Source organism: Microchirus variegatus (genome assembly GCF_963457635.1).
Source record: "Microchirus variegatus genome assembly, chromosome: 22".
Lineage (NCBI taxonomy): Eukaryota > Metazoa > Chordata > Actinopteri > Pleuronectiformes > Soleidae > Microchirus > Microchirus variegatus.
Genome location: NC_139823.1, coordinates 1,165,512 through 1,192,771, shown reverse-complemented (window position 1 = coordinate 1,192,771; position 27,260 = coordinate 1,165,512). Strand labels below are relative to the sequence as shown.

Genomic DNA, 27,260 nt, shown 5'->3' with positions numbered 1-27,260 from the left:
TTTTGCTGAGTCCTGAATAACTACTAAAATGTTCATTAGAGAGAAGTGCTGCTTCTTTCAACACTTTTAAATGACAATTTCATCACCATCCTGATAATACTCTGCACATGTTTGTGCACTTATGGAAGAGAGTTTTGTTTCTATAGTATAGTAAGTCCTTGAAACATGTCAAGGCTATCAAAAAAAATTATTTTCTGGCTGTACGGAACTTAAGCTCTCGTTTAATTCAAGTTTGCCACACTTTCGCCGTGTTCCCACTGAGTGGAACGGTTAGATTTGGTACACTACAGTACATATATTTGTGTGTTTCCATTAGCAATAGTACCAACATAACCAGCCCTAAGTGTTCCATTCATTGGTATTCTTCCCTTGGGGTACCAGAGTAAAATGGTACAGTACGGTCATGGTGGCTCTGCCCATGACAGTATGACGATTGGGCAACCTGCCACGGTGTAAGAGTATTATTCTCAGTCTCCAAACTGTACCACTGGACTTTGAAGACAAAAGTGCAAATGAATACAAGCCCATTCCTGTGATTTTACTACCCTATCATGTTTGTTTTTTTAAACAATTTGTTTGGTGTAAATAACACAACTATGAATTATGCAATTTATAGTGTTACATGTGTATCAATAATAGTCAAGCGCCAGCTACTCCATGGTGGTGGCCCCCCAAATAAAATTCAGTTTAGGGCCTCATAAAGGCTTTGGTTAGCACTGATTCCTTTTGTTTTTTGGGGGGGCAAATCTAAATAGCATACAGTCACTGTTCATGTGAAATCTCTGCTTTAATAAATGTTTTGTAGAATTAGAATTTGTTTTATTTGTAAATGCAACAATCCATAACAGTGAATTTGATCTCTGCATTTAACAAATGCAATGCAAACTCCATGCATAGGCCCTTGTTTCTGGGCCTTGTTCCAAACGGGGCACAAACCCAGGTCTTCTTACTGCAAAGACAAGAGCACTAACTACTACACCAACCGTGTGGCCTGTTAATTAGTTCAGTCTTTCAAAATAAAGGTGTGTAGGCCTGAGTATCTTGTGTACAATAATAATAATACATTTAAAAAGAATTAACACTGTACAGCTGACACAGGTACATGTAAACAGCAAATGCAAATGAGGGAATTGATACTGTACTCTACTGAAACAGCTGAAAACACCTACATTGATTTATTTATTCCATATGTTATATCTGAACTTCTGTTCTATGTTGTTTTTTGTAAATCCTTTTTAATTTGATAAATGAATGAATAATGAATTCCTGTTGTAATACCCAAATATTGCAATATATTATTGTTTCATTATAGATAAATTATGTTATTGTAAAGTTGTTCTTACACTTCTGAGAGTAAAGGGGAAAAAAGAGAATTGGTGTGGGGCCTCTCACATACCTTTAACCTAGGCCTAAATCCCATGAAACGCCCATGGTAAAATACCCATATATATATAAAATGAGATATATATATATCTCATTTTATGAGATATATATATATATATTTTTTACAAATGAGATATATATATCTCATTTTATGATCCTGTATTTAAGAATGTCTTTGTGTTTTGGAAACCTTTATGTATTTCGTACGATTTTATTTTATTGGACTGTGGGTCCGTAATTGTTTTATTTTTTTCTCAAATATAAAACCAAGTACCGCGAGACTTTCCAGAGCGGCAGGTTACCTTGGAAACAAGCCCAAACATCACGCGTTGACGCGACACTGAGCCTCATTCACATTCTGAAGTTGTGACGCGTTTAATTCTATAATGACTGTCAATTATTATGAGACGCTGGAACTGAACGGAGACGCAACAGACGCAGATATTAAAACCGCGTCGGTTATTTTTCTTTTTTTTTCACTTTAATTCCGTTCCGACGTTTACATTGAAAAACAAATCGTTAGTGTTGTTCACACTTTCGCTGCTCTTTCATTTCCACAGATATCGACGTCTTGCGTTGAAGTTTCATCCAAGCAGATACAGAAAACCTGGAAGCAGCGAGAAGTTCACTCAGCTCAGTGAAGCCTACGATGTTCTCAGCGACCGTGAGTAGTTCTCTCTTTTATCTCTCTGTGTGTGTGTGTGTGTGTGTGTGTGTGTGTGTGTGTGTGTGTGTGTGTGTGCGCGCGCGCGTGCGTGTGTGTGTGTGTGCGTGGAAGAGAGCGAGATCCTTTATTTCTATGACAGTCCTGACTAAGTTTACTGTACAACAATATACATAGTCAAAAGTAACACTGCATGTTAATGTAGGAGTTGACAGAGAACACAAAACACGATACTGTAGTACATAATTCTGTGGCTGAATATTCATATGACAAGAGTGTCTATAACAGAAACTACTGTACTACTACTGTACTACGTTTTTGTGGTAGTTGTTTAAACCTATAAACTACAACTGTACTCCATTGATGTATTATATGAACTGGATAGAGCTCCGCCCCCTCTGCCTTGAAGACAATGTTTACATGGTGGCCACTGTGGGTACTGCAACAAAAAATCCCATGGGGCCCAAAAAGCAATTTTCCCATTGACCACAATAGTAAAAGAGACGCGTGTAAAAGTGTCCACAGGACACCTCGAGACATGGACACGGGCGTTTATAAATCTTTATATTCTATATTTTGAATTCATGGAGTTTCATATTTGAAAAATATTCCTAAAGGCCATAAAAAGCCCGTCGTTGTTTGCCTAAGATTGACAAGTGATTCACAGAACGCGGCAGTTCCTCTCCCGGCCACCACGCTTACTGCTGAGCTCAACTGAACTAAGAAAGGAACGAATCAGTTCATGGGTTTCATATCAAACGTTTCCCTGACAGTCGTGCCGTTCCTGAGACGCCACATGACCACACTTTGCTGTGCACTGCTGTGACGTCACTCTGGAAAATAAGATTTGTTTGGGCTTTTTATGGCCATTAAGAAGGTTTTTCAAATATGACTCCATGAATCAAAAATTCAGAATATGAAGATCTATAAAAGCCTATGTATCTTGAGGTGTCTTGTATAAAACACAGGAGTCTCTATTACTATTGTGCTCAATGGTAAAATTGCTCTTTGGGCCCCATGAATATTTTTCGTACCAAGGGTGGCCACCATGACAAAATGATCTTCAAGGCAGAGCTTCTATCCAGTTCTTATAATAAATCCAGGCTGTACCCTCACAGCAATAAGGTCCTGGTTTTGAAACCTGGGCAGTCCCCGGTTCTTTCTGTGTTGAGTTTGCATGTTCACCCTGTGTGACCCTAACCCTGTGCTGCTGTCAGTGTCCCTGACCAAGACCCTGAAATTCAATCTGGAGTTGGTCATCAGGCACTGCTCAGTGGTTTCCCACTGCTCCTCATTCAAGGAAGGTTCCTAGTAGAGAAGGGGTAAAATGCAGGAAATGGTGATTAATAAAGTTACCTTGATCTACCTCTCACCACAGAGTTGTACAGTAGCAGTGTATGTCCATAAGACCATCTTTCTATTCCTTTTCCAGCTAAGAAAAAGGCCACTTACGACAAGTTTGGTGAGGAGGGTCTAAAACGTGGTATACCACCTCAGTTTGGCAGTGGTGGAGCTTGGTCATCTAAATATACCTACCATGGGAGACCAGACAAAACATTCAGCCATTTTTTTGGAGGTGACAACCCATTTGCAGGTGAGACTATATGAATAAAGCTCACACAGAACCAACTGCATTGATCTGATTATTTTATTTGCATTTATTGCTAGATTTCTATACTAACGAGGAACCACTTCAGTTTGGTGGCCTCCAACAAGTAGTGGTGAAGACACAAGACTCTCCAATAGAGAGAGACCTCAATGTGTCCCTAGATGATCTCTTCCATGGCTGCACGAAAAAGATCAAGATTTCTCGAAGAGTAAGAGCACCTGTATTTGAGACAGCTACCTTTTTACACAGCACATTTGATGGAGATGCACAAATGTGCATGCACCCAGTGGAAAAGTGCAAAATGCTTTGTGTTGAAATCTCTGCAACCAAATTCCACATTGCTTTCTCCATTTCATTGTCTGAGTTTTTAGGATATAATTAGAGTTAATAGAAAGGGAAGGAGGAGGATTGTGTAATACCAGGCTTTATACTGTTCACTTTAATTATTTTAGTATTTAAAAAAGACCTAAATGCCTGGTTATGCCAGGAAAGGATTATTGACCAAGAAGTAGAAAGGTATGGTCAGGGAGGGTAGTGGTTAGCACTCTTGCATTTGCAGCAACAAGATCCAGGTCAGAACAAGGACCCTTCTGCATGGAGTTTGCATTTTATCCCTGTATGTGTGTGAGTGTGTTCTCCGGTGTACTCCCACAGTCTAAAAAGATAAAACTGCCCATAGGAATGAATTATGTTGTGGAGAAAATTATTGACAATGCAGACAGATGTGAAGTGTTACAGCCTAAGCGAGCCTTACAATTTACATATTACACAGCAGTGGAGCAGTAGTCAAATGGCTTCTCTCGATCTAAAGTGTGAGCATTCTTTCATACTCTTACATTCATAAACTTCTGTGTCAGCGAGTTCAGGGTCAGCATGTCCTTTTTGCCACGTTTTCTACTCAAAACATTGGGCAATAACATGATTGAGCACTTCCTGGCTCCAGCTTGTCCAGCCCACTGGAGTCAAGTTTGGCTTCTTATTTCCTTCACTGACCTGTGACATTTCATATATGATGTTCCTACTATGTGCCCTGCAATGGACTCGAGACCTGTCAACCCACCTTTCACCCTGTGCTAGCTGGGAATGGCTCTAGCTCCCCACAGCCCTCCTGTTGAGGATAAAGTGGTAGATAGACAATGAATGCATTAAAATATTACAAACACAAAATCAAAATCAAGTCAGAAGAAAAAAATCTGTTAATTTTACAGTATATATTAACATGTAAGTTGTTGAAGAAGTCCACTTTCAATGTCCTAATCTGGCTTCGGTATTGGTTTTGGTAAAAGAAAATGTTTAAATGTAGTTTTTTGTCATCAAGCGTTCATACATTTATTAGTTAGATAATGAAAATGTTTGATAGAAATCAAAATTGACATAATTAACATGACATCATCATTTTATGTCTGATGCCTGATTTGATGGACAGATTTTGAATGAGGATGGACACACATCGAGCATCAAAGACAAGATCCTGTCTGTATATGTAAATCCTGGATTGAAAGAAGGCACAAGAATCATTTTCTCCAAAGAGGGAGATCAGGTAAAGGAACCTTCATTTTCTGTTGGTATTTCAAACAGTTGTAATAGTTGTCAACACATTAATCTGAAGCAGTGTGATGGAAGATTGAACTCATTATCCAGGATCATGATGGCTTATTTTGATCCTGTCAACCCCTTTTTTTTCTTTTCACAAGATTATTAAACACTCTCGTCAAAGTACAAATCAAAATACAATCTTTTAAGTGAGGTAGCAATGGTAAATATTCTGTATGACCACTCAAAGCTGCTCTACATTACACTACATTCATGACATGGCTACTACATTCGGGAATGATTCTTCAGCTTTATCAACTGTAGGGGAAATCAATAGGTGTAGTAGGTAGAGCCTTGAAGATGACCCAAGGTCTAGATGTCCTGCCATAGCCACCACCCAAGTAAACATTGATGGTGTTCACCACATGGTGATGGATGACATTTGACGGTTAATCAGATAGACAATGCTGTAAGCAAATCCCGTGGAGGAGTAGAGAACATTCTGCAAATTTTTTTAATTTTACACCTTTACATTATTCTCCCTGTGGTCTACATACTTCTTCCATCTGTGTTGCAGCACTTAGACGCAAGCTCTCATCCTGATAGTTTAAAAAGTCCTTGGCAGATATATCCACTGCATTGACTGTAATTTTGTCCCTGAAAATGATGAATAATGGCATGATTGGGTAAAGGCAGTAGAAAAGCAGTGATCTAATATAAACAGGTAATTGAGTGGTATTTACTGTAAAAGTTGATTAAATAATTCTGTTATGTGTTGTGAAATATCCACTGGACCTGTCATTTCTGTAAAACATCATTATTAAACCTTGCTTTAGAGAAGAATCCTGACTGCCATGTGATCATCCTGCTTCACTTAATCCACAGGGACCAAACAACATCCCTGCAGACATTGTATTCATAGTGCGACAGAAGAGTCATCCTCTGTTTGAAAGACAAGACAATGACCTGATCTACAAGGCCCACATTTGTCTGGAGATGGTGAGTCATTGTAACAAATGTTATTCGTGAGATTTGAGGATTAATCTGTCAACATATGGAATTAGATTTGTGTCAATATTTTCAAACAACACTTTTCACGGAGCAAGCAACACTTTTTCAGAAGCAAAAAAAAAATCAATCAATAAATCTTTATTTGTATAGCCCACAGTTTACAAAACATAGTTTGTCTCACAGGACTTCACAGGGTTGGTAACATCCTCTGTCGTTAGACCTTCGACCAGGGTAAGGAAAAACTACCAGGGAAAAAACCCTTATAACAGGGAAACGTTACAGGGACGGACAGACGTGCAGTAGATGTTACCAAAAACATACAATACACAATGACAAGAATAAAAAGTAAAAAGTCTTTAAATGCCAGGGTCCATCTGGATCACTGGGTTTGTCACAGCCTGTAGTGAAGACTGTTGTGGTCAAAGACTTGGGGATAACTGAGTCTTCTTTCCTGTCCTGACCTCATGTCGTTCACTGGTGTCAGCAGAACTGTAAGAGATTAAAATCAGTTAGAGATGAGCTACATGTAGATTTATGTGCTACATCTCATGGGGGTACATCGGGTAAGTGGTGAGGGATGAAAAATCGAGGACGGGGTAGAGAAAGTGCGGCTCGTGCAAAGTCTGTGTGCTCATTCTAAGTGCATGATGGGAAATTCCCCCAGCAGTCTAAGCCTATGGCAGCATAAGATAGACTATTCTAAACAGGACATACCTGATCTAGCTTCGACTATAGTCTATGTTAAAAAGGTAGGTTTTCAGTCTCACCTTAAAGGCAGAGACCGAGTCAGACTGTCTGACTGAAAGCGGAAGTTGGTTCCACAGGAGAGGAGCCTGGTAGATAAATGTTCTACCACCGATTCTACTTCTAGTTATTTTAGGAATAACCAGTAGACCTGAGTTCAGGGAGTGCAGCGGTCTATTCGGTTGATATAAAGTGATTAAGTCACAAATGTAAGAAGGTGCCTGATTATTCAGGGTCTTATATGTAAGTAGAAGTATTTTAAAATCTATTTTACTTTTCACTGGGAGCCAGTGAAGAGAAGCCAGGACAGGAGTTATATGGTCACGTCGTCTGGTTCGAGTCAGTATACGTGCTGCTGCATTCTGGACAAGTTGAAGGCTTCTCAGGGACTTACTAGGACATCCAGACAGTAAGGAGTTACAGTAATCCAGCCTAGAGGTTATAAAGGCGTGGATAAGTTTCCCAGAGTCTTGTCTTGATATAATATTTCTAATTGTCTTGATGTTGCGAAGGTGGAAGAAGGCTGTTCTACATATATGCTTAATATGTTCATCCAGTGATAAATCCTGGTCAAACAGGACTCCTAGGTTCCTTACTGTAGTGCAAGGGACTGAAGTGTTACTGCCTAGGTTTAGAGCTCCACTTGAAAGTGCTGCTCTTATATCTTTTGGCCCGAGGACCATGACCTCAGTTTTTTCTGTGTTAAGCATCAGAAAGTTCCGAGTCATCCACGTCTGTGTCTATAAGACAATCCTGGAGTTTAATAGATGGGTTTGGGTCGTCCGGTCGTACAGATACATATAGCTGGGTGTCGTCTGCATAACAATGAAAATCTATGTTGTGTTTCCTGATAATGTTGCCTAATGGCAGCATGTACAGGGTAAAAAAGAATAGGTCCGAGCACGGAACCCTGAGGGACTCCGTAGTTAACCTTAGTGAATATGGAGGATTCATCGTTTACACTAACAAACTGAAATCTGTCCGATAAATAGGACTTGAACCAGACAAGTGCCGATCCTCTAATCCCAACGTCTTGTTCTAGTCTATGTAGCAGGATCTCATGATCTATCGTATCAAATGCTGCACTGAGATCCAACAGGACCAGTATAGAAGCCAGTCCTTTTTCAGAGGCCATAAGAATATCATCTTTTACTCTAAGTAGTGCAGTCTCTGTACTATGGTGGGTTCTAAACCCAGACTGGAACTTTTCAAATACATTATTGCTACACAGGTGATCACACAACTGTGTGGTTACAGCTTTTTCTAAAATCTTTGAAATAAAAGGGAGGTTTGAGATCGGTCTATAGTTACTCAAAATGCTACTGTCGAGAGAAGGCTTTTTAAGTAATGGCTTAATTACTGCCATCTTAAAGGCCTTTGGGATGCAGCCGCTCAGTAAAGACATATTTACTTGATCTAGTAAGATATTAACAACTTGTAGTAGAGCCTCTCTAAGGAGTCTAGCTGGTATAGGGTCCAGCTGACATGTAGTTGGTTTAGAGGAGGAGACCAGTGAGGTCAGCTCCGGGAGGCTTATAGGAGTAGAATTATTTAGTACGTGTATCGCTGGAGCCGTGATTAAGTCTAGGCTCGCTGTACTAAACTGGTTGTTAATTCTATCTCTGATCGTTTCTATTTTAACCTTAAAAAATGTTATAAAGTCATTACTACTCAGCGATAGCGGGATCGATGGATTTGTTGCATCGTGGTTCTCCGTCAGCCTGACTACAGTGCTGAAGAGGAACCTGGGGTTATTTTTCTCTATTAACTCTGAGTAATAAGAGGTTCTTGCACGTCTCAGAGCTTTTTTTATATATATCAAAGCTGTTCCTCCACAAGACATAGTGACTGTCTGTGATGCCGCGGATATAGCGCGTCCTCGCGTCCGTATAATGGCCGCACTAACGATCCCTCATTATATAAACAAGGGATTTGCGTTCACAAGGTGCATGTGTTCACACCGTTAACATGTATCATTGTTGACTGTGTTAGGCGTTAGGTTTAGTTTGGGTGCGGTTAACTGATGGATGCATACATGACGTTGAAGCACACCAAACATTCTCCCACGCATTCCCAAGCATTTCATTCATTAATTTTCATTTCACCCACTCGCGGCAAAACATAGTTTGGTAGTTTAGTAGTAATATAATAATTGAAGCGAAAACCGCGTAGCCTCGACGTATTGTCCCGATTAAAGAATGATGTAACTGTTTAGGTGTTAAGTTAAAACTTCTTACCGTCGTTTTCACCGGGTATCTCCGTTTGCGTCTAGAAAGCGCGCTCCCGACACGGGAGGGCTATATGGACGGGCGCGTTCGCGAATGACGCACTTGCATCAGCATTAAATCAATAAGTGTTGTTTAACCATGTACTCTGTATGTTATGACATGTGTACATGCAGTGAGGTTATATATTAGACCTAATGTATAGTTTATAGTGATCCGGTACCATTTTAACTGAGTTAAGTGTGCATTTGTGAAATGTAATGTAAACACCCCTGGCTGTCTGAAACCTAGTGGTAGGTACCAATTAAGGGTGGGTTTTCTAAGGGGATAAATACAGTGGAGCTTCATTTGGAGGGGGGCTCTCGGAGGGAATGGAAGTGATGCCAGATTCGCTAGTCCCTATATCGCTAAAAAGGTATTGTGGTTATGCCTTAGTAAAGCCTTGCTGCACCTATTTACTTTGACTGAATATAGTCCTAGTTTTTTGTTTTTTGTTTCATTTATTCAGTATTTCGTTTCTATAGTTTTCCTTTTTTTTGTATTGATTTTTTCCAAAATATGTGCACTGAATGATCAACATCTTGTGGTGATACAAATAAAAATCATCACTGAAGACATTTCTGCCTGACCAATGTCATTTGTGCCTACCCTTGAGACCCTCGACAAACTACTTCTTAACACTGTCATTATGTGTGGAACGCCACGTTCTTTCTAACCTCCGCATATTGAGCTTTAACGCTCGAGTTTGGGCAGTGTACCACGAGGAAGACTTATCCCGGGTGATAACCTTTCTCTTAAGAGGAGCAACAGTTTTTAACACTGTTTGCAAGGTTAAATTTGTGTTGTCCACTATTCCATTAAGTTCTGTGGGAGAGATGTTCCTATAGTCTTCCTCTGTGATAAAACATGGCTGGAGGGCAGACGAGAGCTGTTCAGTGAATTTTTCAACTGAACTGTCAGATAAACAGTGACTGTAATAATGCTGCAGTTTAGGGTCAGTAGCATTAGTAAGTACAACTTCAAATGAGACCAGACAGTGGTCTGATATCAGGGGATTCTCATCAAAATAGCAAGTTATGTATGTCAATATTATGTCAAGATAAGGTCAAGTGTGTGTCTATGACGATGTGTTGGTTTGTTAACCTGCTGCTTGAAGCCAATTGATTCAAGCAAAGCTTTAAAAGATGAGCCAAGACTATTATTGGCTACATCTACATGAATATTAAAATCACCTACTATGATGATTTTATCTGAACAGAGAACTAAATCGGATAAAAAATCTGCAAAATCACTTAAAAAGTCAAAGTAGGTGTTCGGTGGTTGGTATACAACAATAAACTGGAGTCTGTTATTCTGTTTAATACTTGAGTCTAACAGACTTAGAGTAAGGTGCTCACCGTGGGTCGAGTGGTGAGCGAAAGTGTACAGTTAAATATTGCTGTGACCCCTCCACCTCTGTGTCAAAATGATTCAATCAAAAAAAAAAACGACTTCAAAACTTTTTTCACTTCAAAAAACACTTCAAATCGAAAAAAACAAAACATTTTCAATAAAAAGCAACCACACTTAATTTTTTTTTTCTTTGATTGAAAATATTTTTTTTGATTGAAGCAACTTTTTTGCGATCGAATAATTAAGACACAAATGTCTTACACATAATGTGGCCCAAACACAAAAGATCTCTTCAATCAAAAAAACTTTTCAATCAAAGAAAAAAAGTGTTCAAATGAAATTTTTTGAGTCCCAAATATTTTCTGCATTCAAACACTCTTTTTTTTGATTGAAAAGGATTTTTTTGATTTAAGTGATTTTTTTTTATTGAAAATATTTTTGGTTTGTTTGAAGCAACATCTTCTTTGATTGAGTTATAAAGACACACGTGTTCTACCCATAATATGGCCCAAACGCAAAACAGCATTAGATAGATAGATACTTTATTCATCTCACAGAGAAATTCACAGTTCAGCAGCTCCAGAATATGTTACAAGATAGAAACATAAGAGGCATGCAAATTATATGTACAGTCTAAATATAAGCTGAAACATATGTATAAAAAGAGAAAAGAAAAAATATATAAAAAAATATAAAGACGTTAAAAAGAATGAGATGAACATGTACATGTGTGCTTGCGTGTATGTGTCATGTATGATGTAGGTTGAAGAGTCTGATGGCATGGGGGAGGAATGATCTCCTCAGTCTATCTGTGGAGCAGGACATTGACAGCAGTCTGTCACTGAAGCTGCTCCTCTGTTTGTGTACGGTGCTGTGTAGTGGATGGTGTGGATTGTCTATGATGGACAGGAGCCTGTTGAGTGTGCGTCGCTCAGCTATGGATGTCACTTCAATCAAAAACTTGCTTCAAACCAAAAAAACCTTCACTTCGATCAAAGATAACATTTTCAATCAAAGAAAAACAGTGTTCAAATGCATTTTTTGAGTCTCAAAGATATTTTTGCATTCAAACAATTTTTTTCTTTGATTAAAAAGGTTTTGTTGATTGAAGTGAAGGTTTTTTTGATTGAAAATATTTTTTTTGATTGAAGCAAACCTTTTTTTGATTGAATGAGAAAGACACAAATCTAACTCCATATGTTTTGAGATCCACAAATAAAAAAATCTAATTTGTAAATTTGTAACTTACTTTTACAAATATAGACATATAGACATTTGTGAAACTGAATATTGCTTTTGTAAATTGTGCATCTGCATTTGTGGCTCATCACACACGCATTTGTGGATTGTGTGGTATATTTGTCTCAGTAATGCCTCCCTTCATCAGCAGGTGGCAGTGTTTTACAAGTAGAATCTAGCTTCAATCCATGAACAAGTCCATCCATCCATCCATTATCTACCGCTTTATCCTCCACCAGAGGGTCGCGGTGCTGTGCCTATCTCAGTCGTTCACCAAAATAAAACCAGAAATAAAAAACAAAATAACGACTTGTTTTCTCAATAATCGTTTACAAAATCAAAATGAAAAAACAGATAGTTCAGTTCAGTCTGCTTCACCTGCTGACGGTCTTCACCATCTCGGCAGCTCCCAAGCTGAGTGACAGCGGCTGGATAACCTGCCTTTACCAGCTGACTGACAGACAAAATAGTTTTAATGCAGGCTCAGTGGGAAGAAATCAACAGTGTTTAAATGATTCAGTCCAGCCATACTTCTTCTTCTTCGGTTTGTTTTGCAGGCCCTCTGATAGAGTTCGAGTACAGGTCACTTCCGGGTCACGCAACTTGCATTTATCAAAATTGTATTAAAACGGGAAAGCTTGTTATCCTTTTTTTCTCCATTTTTAATTTCAGCACAAAATAAGAAATTGGAAAAACGAGTCGTTATTCCGTCTTTTTCATTTTGATTTTCTAAACGATTATTGAGAAAACAAGTTGTTTTTTTTATTTCTGGGTTTATTTTGAAAAAAGAATGAACAACTTGTTCACAGATTGAAGCTAGATTCTACTTGTAAAACACTGCCAACTGCTGATGAAGGGAGGCATTACTGAGACAAATATACCATGCAATCCACAAATGTGTGTGCGATGATCCACAAATGCAGATCCACAATTCACAATTGCAATATTCAGTTTCACAAATGTCACATTATTTACAACTGCACATTTCTGTTTGTAAAAATACATTTACAAGTTATAAATTTGATTTTTTTATTTGTGGATCTCAAATTAAGCTTTCAAATCAAGAAAAATGTGTAGCTCTCTCTCTACACATTAGTGTGCATCTGTGCAACTTTCACGCAAAAAATGTCTCAAAAATCCCTAACTATGGAAAGCGAGGAATGCTTGTGCTGATAATCCACAAATGCAGATCCACAATTCACAAATGCAATTTTCAGTTTTACAAATGTCACGTTATTTACAAATGCACATCTATATTTGTAAAAATCCATATACAGGTTACAAATTGGATTTTTTGGTTTGTGGATCTCAAAACATGCATTCAAATCAAGAAATATGTGTATCACAATTTGCACATTTACAAATATCAGTGGAACAAATTTAACTAAAAAAAAAATAAAGTTTTAAGTCTTCTCAGACCCTCTGACAGAGTCCTTATGACATGCAAAGTTGTTGAGTGGAGGTTACTCCTAAACAACCAAATAGAATTGACCTGGTTTTAAAAGTTTTAGTGAATGTTGAGAAGGTGGAGGCACGCAACCTTGTGAGTGGTGAGGTCAAAATAATTCCCATTCCTTGGGGTGGGAGAGAGAGCTCCGGCACGGGTTACTGGAATCTGTTCCTCCCTTTTGGATGTGAAAAATGGCTTAGGGGCTCAAGAGAAAATAAATAGTTGACAAACAAACAATTCACAGAAACAAGCACTTCAGGACCAGGAATGATCGCAGCTATCTTTGTAGCTGGGCTGTGCACAGGGGGAAAGTCCTCCCGTGACTCACTAGACGTCACAGTTCCTGTGCGCTGCGCTAGGCGCAGGGAAAGCTTGTCCTGGCCTAAATAAATAAACAGCCTGAGCTCTCAGTGGCTGGGCTTTGCACGGGGAAATGTCCACCCGTGACTTACAAGATGCCACAGGCTGGAGAACAGTCCACACGTTTCCGAACCAAGGCCTGCTGATGAATCACGCAGTGATAACTCATAATGTCTGGGAAATCAGGATCATTACAGCACAGCGCTGTAAAACCTGGGCAAAAGAGTAAGAAAGTCCTCTTTCGTTGTAGAATCCTGGAAAACCCTTCTGACAAATTAAACAAGTTGCACTGTATACATTACATCTTGAGATCCATCCAACTGCAATGATCAAAATCCTGAGAAAGAAATTAGAAAGTCCTTCACCAACTGCAGATCCACGTCTTTGGACTATAATTCCACCCTTCTTGCCACTGTTGCGGGGCCGATTGGGACACTGCTGAGTGCTGATTTTGATGTCATCTGAATGCTGATTTGAAGTAGCTGAAAACAATATTTGCAGCAATAGTCATAGTCTCTTTGAACAATTATCCATCTGTAAAGTGCTTCTTGTTTTTAACCAAAAGGTGACTTAAACAAAATGATGCTTCTGTAGCAGCCTTGTCACACAGCAGGTTTAACGCAGCACGACTGCTGGGCTCTGTCATATTGCACATATCGCAGTCTTCAGTGGAAAGAGGTCCTTGAACTAGGTGGTTCCTGTTGTGCTGCTGCAGATTTCCTCTTTGAAACAATGCTTGAGTGTAGTGGCATAACATATATATACATTTCTTTAATGAGTGTAAAAATAAATTCTTCCTCCCATTCTGGATGAAAATAGTATATTTTCGCCTTCTTTTGCGGAGCCTCAGCCATGTTAGCTGGTATGGCCGTTCTTACACTTGATTCAAGAGAGAGAAAGGGACTTAATCAGGCAGTGAAAGTGAAGTTGTTTTTCCAGTTATTTTTTGGATCTACAGGTCTATCGCAATCCGTGTCCCATTTGTTCATTCATTTTCACAATAAAACAAAAAAAGAAAAAAGTATGTTTTCTCAATATTCGTTTTCAGAATCAAAATGAAAAAAACAAATAATGACTAGTTTTTTTATGGAGTTAGTTTTGTGTCAATACTTTAAAACAAAACTTTTCACAAAGCAAGCGACACTTTTTCAGAAGCAAAAAAAAATATTGATTTAATCATTCAAAAATAAATTTGTTCTTTGCACTCCCTGATGTTCTTTGCCCTCCCTGAAGTGTACTTTGTGCTCCCTGAAGTGTTGCTCCGTGGTTTTTGGTTTGTGGGTTGGCCTTAGGAAGCTGTCTGCTGAAGTCACAGTGTCGGTGTGAGTCGATATATTTAAATAGCCCATTTTATACCCTATTACCCCAAGTTAAACTAGTTCCTGATGCCCTAATGAACATGTCTGTGTCATGCTTTAGTCAAAATATCATAAGGATGAAGCACAATAGCAGTTCAATAACCCTACCAAAACAGCCATTTTCAGAATGCTCGGTTTTGTGCCTGGTCATTTACATGTGAATGAGACCCAGGTAAATACACATCCACTGCTTCCAGGGGAGTGTCGATCTAACTTACTATCCACAGCCATACTGTCGCCACTTATCACCTATTGTCATGCACCGTCGTCCCAACCCCCGCTCCATATACCCCATAGTAATGTCCGTTTACCCGTTGTTACTGCGTTTCACCGTAATGCATAGAGTGATCACAATTTTGGCTTCTCGCGATCATAAAAACATTAGAATCGAAGAAAAACGATTAATGCGCAGCGCGGCGTGGCGTGTATGTAAATTCCTATGCTTGAATGCACCAGTGTTACTGCAGCTGCAAGTGACGTGTGTGGATCAATAATATGAGGAGAGAACGTGGAAACACGACAGAAAGGAAGCCTTTGGTTGAGAAGAAATGTAGGACAACATCTACATCTTTCTGCAGTGCTTTCAAACGCGTGCTCTTCATATTATTGATCCACACATGTCACTCGCTAAAGGCCACATTACTGCAGCGGCACGTAACTGGTGCGTTCAAGGTGTTTTTCTAGCATAGGAATTTACATACACAATCAACAACAAAGGGCTTGTGAAGCTTGTGAACATTTTTTCATATATAAAATATATCCACTGGACACACAAGTCCTCTGAGGCTGGAAGTTTGTGTAAAACACTGTGCTCCACTGTGCAGCCACTCTTCTGCCCTCGCCTGCACTCTCGTATTTCACAGGGACAAGGAGGAGCTACGGTGGAGCTGTGATGTACTCTGCCTGGCGGGGTGCCAACATTCACGGTGAAATGTGTTGCTATGTCGTAATTCCGCGGGAGGTTTAAACATTGCGTGTTTTATCGCCTATACTTATACTAAGTATAAGTATAGTATAGTATATAAGTATACTATACTATACTACCTATACACTAAGTGGAACCACTAAAACATGACTGAGTCTTGTTTTTTCACAATTTGGGGACTGGTATAGCCCCCTGAGTCTCTAATATCAGTACTAAAATGATTAAAAAGTTGATTTTGCACAATATGGGCCCTTTAATACAATGGAAATGAACTTTTAATGTAAACATTAGAACAATGTATTTTTGAATGATTAAATAAATAAAAAAGTGGAGACACAACTAGAACGCTAGCAGAGTGTAGATGTATTATAAGAACTGGAGAGAGCACTGTCCCCTCTGCCTTGAAGACAATTTTGTCCTGGTGGCCACTCGTGATACTGCAACAAAAAATATGCATGCAGCCCAAAAAAAATATTTTCCTATTGACCACCCTACTAAAAGAGATGCCCGTAAAAGTGTCCACAAGACACAGCGAGACATGGACACAGGCTTTTATAAATCTTCACATTTTCTATGTTTAATTCATGGAGCTTTATATGTGTGAAACCTTCCTAAAGGCTGTGACAACAGCAAGCATATGACTAAAGTCTGTCTAACCTATAAATGCATGAACAGCAAATATATGGACTGCTGATTGTTGGGGCTGCATGGGGGATTTAGTCCAGTTTTACCTTTTTGCCTGGAGCCTCAAATCTTTCAGTAGAAAAAACACTGAAGCCAATAACTTCCCCCACAGGCACTGAGTGGATTCTCTGTGGATGTGGCGACACTCGATTGCAGGATACTCACCATCCCCATCAATGACATTGTGCAGTAAGTACATTTTGTATGGGTGAGGGTAAAAACCTTGGGGGCCGTGTAGGCAATAATTAAATTTTTACCTCACAAATACACAATTTTACCTCTCACATACACAATTTTGCCTCTCACATTCACTATTTTTGGCTCTCACATACACAATTTTACCTGTCACATACTCTCTTTTACTTCCCACATACTCTCTTTTACTTCCCACATACACAATTTTACCTGTCACATACACAATTTTACCTCTCACATACTCTCTTTTACTTCCCACATACACAATTTTACCTCTTACATACTATGTTAGAGGTAAAAAAAAATGGTATATGAGAGGGAAAAAAAAATCATCTTTTTCTTTGCATATACATACATATGAACTGGATAGAGCTCCGCCCCTTCGCTTCTGTTCATTCCTATGAAGCTGCTCACCCAGCGCATTACGCCAAAAAAGTTGACTTCCGCATTTATTTCCGGGTTATGGGGCCCATAGAGCATGCGCAGTAGTGTCACTACCATAATTACTCTCGGCTATGTGAACGAGCCGTCCTCGCTATGGACTTGCTCGGCGCGTACATGAACAGCGAAAGGCATGATGGGAGTATGCTAATGACGTGCGCTAGCGGATTTCATGAATACCGCCGTCACGTTAACTTCGACTTTAAACCACGGATTTGTAAAAAAATGCAAAACCAACGATAGCGAAGTGAATATAGTAAGCTGAAAAGTACAATGACGGAGTTAAAGATTAAAACGATCAATAAAAATGGTTTATTAGGGTTAGGACCGTGACTATCACTTTATGTGTTACAGGAATCATGTTGTTTTTGCCTGATTTCTCTTATATAATTATATAATTATTATAAGGAACAATAACAACGTGTTAAAGTAGGTTTATAACTCCCGATTCTTTCACTCAACACGTTTATATTCAACTATAATTCACATGTTCATCACATTTAACAGTAACTTTATGAACCGATAGTGACGATAAGACAAACATCCTCCCCGGGAATCAGTGGTGAAGTGACCGCAGGTCTCAGTGTATCACACGGTCACAGCTCCACAGTCCACACCGTCATCAGTGTCACGATGTCCGGGACTGAACACAGTGATAAAGTGCAGCATGTCAGTCTCCTCTCCTCAATGAACCCACAAAGCAGCTCATTAATACATCGATAATACGTTTTAAAATAAATGTTAATGAGCGCCGAATAAACAACTAAAACCTGCTTTGTCATAATATTTTAAAAATGTAAACGAAACCCCCTCATTGTCTTCATTTATTAACATTTCTCATGAAGTTTTCATATCGTACGGTTCACTGACAGCAGTGCTTATCCCGAGACGCCACATGACCGCGCTTGGCTGTGCTCGTACACAGCTGTGACGTCACTCTGAGAAATACGATTTGTCTGGACTTTTTATGACTTTTAGGAATGTTTTTCTAAAACTAAAAATATAGAATATAAAGATTTATAAAAGCCCGTGTCCATGTCTCGAGGTGTCCTGTGGACACTTTTACAGGCGTCTCTTTTACACTTTTTAAAAATTGTAAAAAATTGTGGGAAAATTGCTTTTTGGGCTCCATGGGATTTTTTGTTGCAGTACCCACAGTGGCCATGCAAAAATCGTCTTCAAGGCAGAGGGGCGGAGCTCTATCCAGTTCACATAATACATCAATGGGTACAAAAAGGGAATGTGAGAGCTCCAAAAAAAGTGAACATATGAGTGGAAAGCCTTCCGGTCATGTGACGAAAAGCAGGTGCCAGAGCGCCTCGGTCAAGCTGCTGCTTTATTCAACAGTCTGCTTTCTTCACCAGAAGCCATTCAGAATGTATCAAATAATCAGGGTGTGATTTGTAGGGGGGATGGAGTTTTTCCTATCCCTATTTCCGCTAAATTAATTTGATCTCCGATGGGGACAAGGACCTCCTGTACGGGAAGACACACTGACAACATAAGGTAAGACGTGTGATGGGTTCAAGGACAACTTGAAACTGGGAATTTGAATTTGCTCAACTGTTCATTTTGGTTTAAACACATCAGAGAAAAATATTGTTGCGGAACAACTTTGTTCCGCAACTATTATAAATAATAGTTTGATTATTTATAAATAATTTTCACATCAGGAAATCACTGTTTGTTGTATGTGAAAGTTAAAGAGTATGTGAGAGGTAAAATTGTGTATATGCGAAGTAAAATTGTGTATGTGAGAGCCAAAAATAGTGAATGTGAGAGGCAAAATTGTGTATGTGTGAGGTAAAAAAGGAATTATGGCCTACACGGCCCTCCATAAATAACTGTTTTAACACGCTTCAGTGAATGGATGCCCTGGCAAACTTAGTCTTTGGGTTGAATTTCCTTTGTGTTTGATAATAATTATCAAACACAGTGGATAAACTGGCAATGCAAGTGTTTGTAATTGTGTCTACTGTAGTGGAAAAATCAGGGCCTGTTGCAAGAAACTAGGATAAGGGATTCAGTCGAGCTATGTAACTTATTATGGCTGAACTTAGCCTCAAGTTGGTTGCACGAAAGCAATGGCACATAAGTTATCTTGGCGATTTATTATTTACATCGGTATGTTAATTGTACTGCTCAATCCATTCAATCTGCTGTTAATCTGATCAGAAATATATGTTTTACACATTATTGATGATCCTTTGGACTTTTTACCTCCATTTTATTGACTTTCATTGTTCAGTAAGTAATCCATAATCTGGGCCTAAACTAAGATAATACAATGGTTTTCATAATTTTTATATCTCTATTAACAAAGAAAATACTTAATTTGTAGCCTACTCGTTTCGCTGCTTTCGGCGCCATCTTTGTTATGGCAAAACACGCAATGCAGGGTAGTCCTTGCTCCCAAGGGTGGTCTCGGAAAATCTCAATATTGAGGGCGATACAGCCCTTAAACTTGCCCCTCAACTTAATTTTTCTGAGAATCGGGACAGCACTTGCACTCGAGGGAGTGCGCAATTTTGAGATCAAGGGTTAAGATTGAGGGTTAAGCAAGGAATTGGAATTCACCCCAACACTCCAAAGCACTGCAGCCACTGTAGAATTGGAAAAGTGAACATATGGCGTCCAAATGTTCATAAATTGTCCATTTGAAGAGTGAAGCAGACAGGTCAGGTATTCAAGGGACAAACATTCCATAATTATCTTATGCCAGTTTGATTTAGTGCCGGGTTTGTCGCTTTTACAAGACAGAAAGACTTTTTACCTTGATGCATATGTGAGGATATTATACAGAGTTAGCATACGCAATACTATCTTGACTGGGGTCCATGTGCAACACAACACTAAATATATTTTCCAGATCTTGCAAAACATCCATCCAGTATGCTTGAATTTTAGGATAAGACCAGATACAATGAGTATAGGTGCCCACTGAGATTTTACATTTTAAACATGTAGGTGAGAGTTAAGAGTTCCTTTTATGTCTTCTGTTAGGAGAGATTTGTAAACAGTGCAGAATCTTAAGTTGCAGTCTTGCACAGTTACATACGTATAGTTGATTTGTTTGAGATATCTTAGTCCATTTATCCCCATTAATATCCATACCAAGTTCATCTTCCCACATCATCATAACATCTGGTACATTTATCACATCAGTCTGGCTTAAGACATTGTAAAATCAATTAATGGACTTCTTAGCTGGGCCAAGCAAAAGTAAATGTTCAACTGCAGATGTAGTGGCATCAATATTGAGAGTGGTTTGATTTTGGTTCATGATAGAACCAATATAAACTGATACAACCGTTGTATATCCTTTTCTATATGTGGTTGTTAACAAATACTAATGGTACGGCACTTATTCAAACGCATATCAGTGATGTTAATGTTATAATGTTATCATTATTGCCTTACTGTGTTATACATTAACAATAATGTTTGCAAAAATGAACAATACAAAGGTGTTTTTTTCCTTTCTTAAGTTTTATTTTTAGGATATCTCTGCTCTTTTACATGAAATCCCAATTTCCAACCTCCTTTTCAGTATACAGTATTGTGGAGGAAAAGGTTTTCAAAGGTTAAGCATAAAAGTTAATAACTGAAAAAATCAAGTTGAAGTTGTACACGACAAAAGGAAACTTTTAGCTGAACCTGTTGCTGGGAGCAAGCCAATGGAGCTTGCCAACAGTGCAGAGCGCTGAGAGAAAGCACCTAGCTCTCAGAATGTATCAGACAATCTCAGACTGTATGAGACATTGTCACGGGGGGGGCAGCAATTATCACCCACCTACTCCTCCTCTCCCTACGGAGTAGGGTGTTAACCACGCCTTAAGACCAGAAAAAAACAAAAGAAATAGATGACCAATCCGACACGATTAAACCTGTTGATTTGATCCTAATAGGTGGAAAGGTTATGGGGATGGACATAGAAGTAAGGGGGGTTCTATCCCCCATTACGGTTATAAAAAAACGATGCACACTGTCTGCCACCTCAGTTTGTACCTAATCGTTGGATTTGGTACAGCTCACTGGGTATTCTTTGTGGATCTACAAATAAATGCCTTTGGATTTGTAATGATTAGTGGCGTGGACCCGAAAGCAGACGGAGACGGAAGTGGCTATTTCAAAACAAATATAAATGTATTTACAAAAAAAACGTATAACAAAAAACGACTTCCCAAAAGTGGGAAGTGATAGGGGATAGATAGAGAGATAGGTGGAAAATTGTCCTTGCAGCTACTGCGGGGGTGACTCGGCAGGTCGGCGGTGATCCAGAGTGGAAAACAACTCACGAACGTGGCACAGGAGATCCCAGGAGTGTAGGGAGACCGGAACAGCCAAAGAGTTGAAGACCAGCAGGAGACGTGACGACCTGGAGCGGAGACGAACGGGTAAGTATCTTTCTAGGTAAGTACAACGAGAGAGCTAGCAGCATGTCTTTACCCAGTAGGATTGAAAACGATCTGACACCGGTGAGGAGGAAAGGCTCCGCCTTTAAGCCCCGCTGATTACTCATCTGGAGCAGGTGAGGCGGAGCCGGGCAGGTGTAGTTGATCACCGGTGTCTTGGAGGAACTGGGTCAGCCACGCCCCCTGCTGAGTCAGAGTGAGGAAGAGAAAAAAGCAGCAGCAAACAAAAACACTAATAATAAAATTTGAGGAGAAGGTGCAGGTGAGATCGTAACAGTACCTCCCCCTCAAAGAGCGCCTCCTGGCGCTAGGCCAGGCTTATCCGGATGGGCCCGGTGGAAATCCCTCAGCAGGCTCTTGTCCAGAATGAAGTGGCGTGGGACCCAAGATCTCTCCTCAGGACCGTACCCCTCCCAGTCGACGAGGTACTGGTGACCTCGACCCCTGCGTCGGCTGTCCAGGATACGCCTGGCGGTGTAGGCCTCTCCCCCATCGATGAACCTGGGTGGAGGAGGAGGGTTGGAGGGCGGGACCAGGTCCGATTCCTCCACCGGTTTTAGGAGGGAGACGTGGAAGGTCGGGTGGATCTTTAACGCCTTGGGAAGCCTCAGGCGGGCGGCGGAGTTGTTGACCATCCTCTCGATGATGAAAGGCCCGATGAACCGAGGCGCCAACTTCCGGGACTCGACCTGTAAGGGGAGGTCTTTGGATGAGAGCCATACCTTTTGGCCAGGTCGATAGTCGGGAGCCGGGATGCGGTGGCGATTGGCCTGTCTCTGGCTCTGGAGGGAAGATCGTTGTAGGGACGAACGGACCTGTCTCCACACCGCGTGGCACCGGCGAAGGTAAGTCTGGACGGAAGGGACGGCGACCTCTTCCTCCTGGAAGTCGAAAAGGGGTGGTTGATAGCCCAGAGTCACCATGAATGGCGAGATGCCAGTAGATGCGGAGACCAGGGAGTTGTGCGCGTATTCCACCCAGGGAAGCATGGAGCTCCAGGAAGCGGGGTGGCGGGCGGGGACACAACGGAGGGCACTCTCCATACTTTGATTGGCCCGTTCTGTTTGGCCGTTGGACTGCGGGTGATAGCCGGATGTGAGGCTGGTGGATGCCCCCAACGCCGAGCAGAACGCCTTCCAGGCCTGCGACGCGAACTGTGGCCCTCTGTCGGAGACGATATCCTGCGGGAACCCGTGAAGCCGGAAGACGTGTTCGACTAGGAGGTTCCCCGTCTCGATGGCAGTTGGGAGCTTGGTTAGCGGTATATAGTGAACGGACTTCGAAAACCGGTCCACCACCGTCAGGACCGTGGTGTTGAGGCGAGACGGCGGTAGACCCGTAACGAAGTCCACCGCTATGTGGGACCAGGGACGACGCGGGATGGAGAGTGGCTGCAGGAGACCAGCTGGAGGACGGTTCGAGGTCTTCCCCCGGGCACAGACGGGGCAGGCTCGAATAAACTCAGCTGTGTCCAGAGGCATGGAAGGCCACCAAAACCGCTGGCGAAGGAACAGGAGAGTGCGATTGTTGCCGGGATGACAGGTGAGTTTAGAGCCATGCGCCCATTGTAGCACCTCTGATCGAGCCGCGCCGGGGACGAAGAGACGATTGGGAGGACCGTTCCCTGGGTCCGGTTCCTCTCGTTGGGCCAGTCGGACCCTCTCCTCCACAGGCCAGGAAGCAGCCCCCATGATGCAGGTTGGGGAAATGATTGGCTCAGGAGACAGAGAAGGTGGATCAGGTGCGAATTGTCGAGATAATGCATCCGGTTTAACGTTCCGTGACCCTGGTCGGAAGGTGAGTGTAAAGGCAAAGCGCCCCAGAAACAGGGCCCAACGTGCCTGTCTGGAGTTGAGACGTTTAGCGTCTGGTAAATATGATACGTTTTTGTGATCAGTCCAAATGATAAAAGGAAAAGACGCACCTTCCAACCAATGTCTCCATTCCTGTAGGGCTAGAACGACTGCCAACAGCTCCCTGTTCCCCACGTCGTAGTTCGCCTCGGCAGGAGAAAGGCGTCGGCTGAAGAAGGCGCATGGGTGTAGTTTCTAATCGATTGTGGAGCGTTGCGAGAGAACAGCCCCAACTCCAGTGTCGGAGGCGTCGACTTCGACGACGAACTGTAGGGAGGGATCAGGGTGGGAGAGGATTGGAGCAGTAGTAAAAAGTACCTTGAGTCTTTGGAAGGCCGTCTCGGCGTCGTCGGACCAGCTGAAGGGTTGCAGAGGAGAGGTGAGTCGAGTGAGGGGCCCAGCCACCTTACTGTAGTCCCTAATGAATCGCCTGTAGAAGTTCGCGAACCCCAGGAATCGCTGCAACTGCTTCCGGTTGGAGGGTGTGGGCCAGTCCTTCACCGCGCTGATCTTGGCTGGGTCAGGTGACAGCTTCCCCTGGTCGATGACGAATCCCAGGAAGGGAACTGATGACGCGTGTCTCTTTGAGACCACGATAGTCAATGCAGGGCCGCAGGGTACCATCCTTCTTTTGTACGAAGAAGAAACCCACGCCGACAGGGGATGACGAGGGGCGAATGAGTCCAGCGGCCAAAGACTGGTTGATGTATTCTTCCATACATGAGCGTTCAGTTTGGGAAAGATTATACAGCCGTCGGGACGGTAACGTGGCCCCTGGAAGCAGGTTGATGCCGCAGTCGTATGGGCGATGGGGAGGAAGAGAGAGAGCCAAGTCTTTGGAAAAAACCTCCCCGAGGTCGTGGTACGCGGCCGGAATCGTGGAGAGGTCTGGCGGTTCGGGATCCGGAACAGGAACGGCTGAGAGGGCGGGCAGAGCTGAGCAAGGAACGCTCCAGCTGGAAAGCTGCCCGGACGACCAGTCGAACCGGGGGTTGTGGAGCGCCAACCAGGGCAGGCCCAGCACGACCGGAGAGGAAGACGACGGGATCAGGAAAAGTTGAAGCAGCTCGTGGTGATTCCCGGACAGCACCAGGGTGATGGGTTTGGTACGATGAGTGACGGTGGCTAGGATTCTGCCGTCGAGGTCGTGGATCTCTTTGGGTGTCTCGAGCGGAATCGTGGGAATCCCGGCCTAGTGTGCAGTGTCCAGGTCGAGGAAGCAATCGTCCGCACGAGAGTCGACCAGGCAGGAGAGTGGGATCGAATTCTGGTCCCACCGGAGTTGACCTGGGAGGATCACACACTTCCGGGCAGCACAGGAAACGGCACCGCCGCTTAGTCTTTTGGGCGAACTGGGCAGTTGGCACGTTGATGACCCAGTTCGCCACAGTAGAGACAGGCCCCGCTCTTCACCCTCACCGTTTGCTCCGCGGAGGTGAGTCGCCCCAGCTGCATCGGTTCAGGTGAACCAGGAGAAGTAGGAAAAGGGAGATGAGGGATGTGAACCGGATTGTGTAGACGCGAGTGATTAGTGACGCGACGGACATTCGCCGTTCTCTCCCGATCTCTCTCCTGAATGCGGTTATCAAGCCTAATACAAAGAGCGATGAGTGAATCAAGATCATGAGCGTCGTTCCGTGTAGCTAACTCGTCACGTATCTCTCTTCTCAGGTTTTTAATAAACATTGCGCGAAGCGCCGAGTCGTTCCACGTGCTCTCAGCCGCGTGAATACGGAACTGGATGGAAAAGTCAGCAACCGAAGAATTACCCTGTTCGGTGTTTATTAATTTGGAGGAAATGTCGGACTCCTGATGAGAGTGATCGAACACCTTACATAAGTTGGTGGTGAACGAAGAGTAGCTAACGGAAGCGGGGGCGGCGTTGGAGAGTGTAGCCGTTGCCCACTGAGCGGCTCGTCCAGACAACAAGTTAACGACAAACGCGATCTTAGTGCTGTCATCGGGGTAAGTGCGTGGTTGTAAGCTAAACACAAGTGAGCATTGAAACAGGAAGCTATTGCATTTCCCAATCTCACTGGAGAATTGTTCCGGGATGAGAACGCACGGTTCCCGCGGCGAACTAGCGGAAGCGGCTAAGTTAGCGCTGCTAGCCGCAACTACCTGCTCCGCGTTAGCGGAAACGGAAGTGGTGGGAGCTACGGGAGGGTTAGCCGACCTAGCAGCATTAGCCGTGAGTTCGCGGAGTGAGTGAGTGATCTCGGAGAGAATCTGACTATGGCGCTCGATAAGTGTGCCCTGAGCGGAAATAGCCTGTTTAAAGGTGTCAAAGTCCGCCGGGTCCATGTTGGTCAGATTGTTATGTAATGATTAGTGGCGTGGACCCGAAAGCAGACGGAGACGGAAGTGGCTATTTCAAAACAAATATAAATTTATTTACAAAAAAAACGTATAACAAAAAACGACTTCCCAAAAGTGGGAAGTGATAGGGGATAGATAGAGAGATAGGTGGAAAATTGTCCTTGCAGCTACTGCGGGGGTGACTCGGCAGGTCGGCGGTGATCCAGAGTGGAAAACAACTCACGAACGTGGCACAGGAGATCCCAGGAGTGTAGGGAGACCGGAACAGCCAAAGAGTTGAAGACCAGCAGGAGACGTGACGACCTGGAGCGGAGACGAACGGGTAAGTATCTTTCTAGGAAAGTACAACGAGAGAGCTAGCAGCATGTCTTTACCCAGTAGGATTGAAAACGATCTGACACCGGTGAGGAGGAAAGGCTCCGCCTTTAAGCCCCGCTGATTACTCATCTGGAGCAGGTGAGGCGGAGCCGCGCAGGTGTAGTTGATCACCGGTGTCTTGGAGGAACTGGGTCAGCCACGGCCCCTGCTGAGTCAGAGTGAGGAAGAGAAAAAAGCAGCAGCAAACAAAAACACTAATAATAAAATTTGAGGAGAAGGTGCAGGTGAGATCGTAACAGGATTGAAGACAACGAACGCAACTCTGTCTCTTTTTTCGGGGTGAGACTCTGTGATTTATTTTTGAAGCTGATTTGAGAAAAAGGTCGTTCCACGACAGTATACAGTATAACAACTATGTAAGTGTTTCTATTAGGCTACTTAAACATTCAGTCGGTTCACAGTTCAGCCAGACCTTTTTCTCTGATCTTATTAAGATCAGAAGATGGAGAATGAGAAGACGGTCTTCTCCATTTCAGGTTAAGGTTAAAGCTTTCTCAGGTGTCCTCATATCTTTATTCTACTTTCCTGCAACAGGCCCCCAATAATCGGTAGAAATTATCAGAATGCATACAATTTATAGTCACTTGTTGAACAGGGCCTTCTTTTCAGGGATACATTTTGTTTGTCTGCATCAATCACTATTTTCTTGTCTCTCTTTTGTTTGTCCCACATCAGCCCTACATACAGAAAGGTGGTGAGTGGAGAGGGAATGCCGTTATCCCGTGAACCTTCACAGAGAGGAAACCTCATCATCACATTTGACATCCACTTCCCTGAGAAGCTCTCTGCAGAGCAGCGGCACCTGATCAAGAAAGCTTTGAAATAAATACTCATCTCATATCAATACATGTTGCTAATAGTTACTATTAAACCACTGATACTTTGATTTCAAACATTCTCTACAAGGAAACACAAGCCCACTATATAGAGCCCTCCAAGCGTATTGCTGTCACAGTGGAAAACCGGGTATATATGAAGTATAATATGAAGAGTATGATTTTGCATTGCAAAGCAAACAATTATTATTTTAAATCATAGTGCAAGGTAACTATTTAAAGTAAAAATATGATTTCAGTGGAGCC

The 27,260-nt window shown here is 42.1% G+C and overlaps 1 protein-coding gene across 1 annotated transcript; it reads left to right on the top strand.

The window, feature by feature from the left end:
• Nucleotides 1–1,769: 1,769 nt before the first annotated feature.
• On the top strand, nt 1,770–27,004 carry LOC310943255 (dnaJ homolog subfamily B member 13-like; the record flags this gene model as incomplete). Its single annotated transcript, XM_083908785.1, has 8 exons — nt 1,770–1,837; nt 1,944–2,047; nt 3,480–3,641; nt 3,716–3,864; nt 5,083–5,196; nt 6,075–6,188; nt 16,690–16,766; nt 26,854–27,004. 8 exons carry the CDS (start codon nt 1,770–1,772, stop codon nt 27,002–27,004), a joined length of 939 nt encoding a protein of 312 aa, XP_083764911.1.
• Between the last annotated feature and the right edge of the window lie 256 nt (nt 27,005–27,260).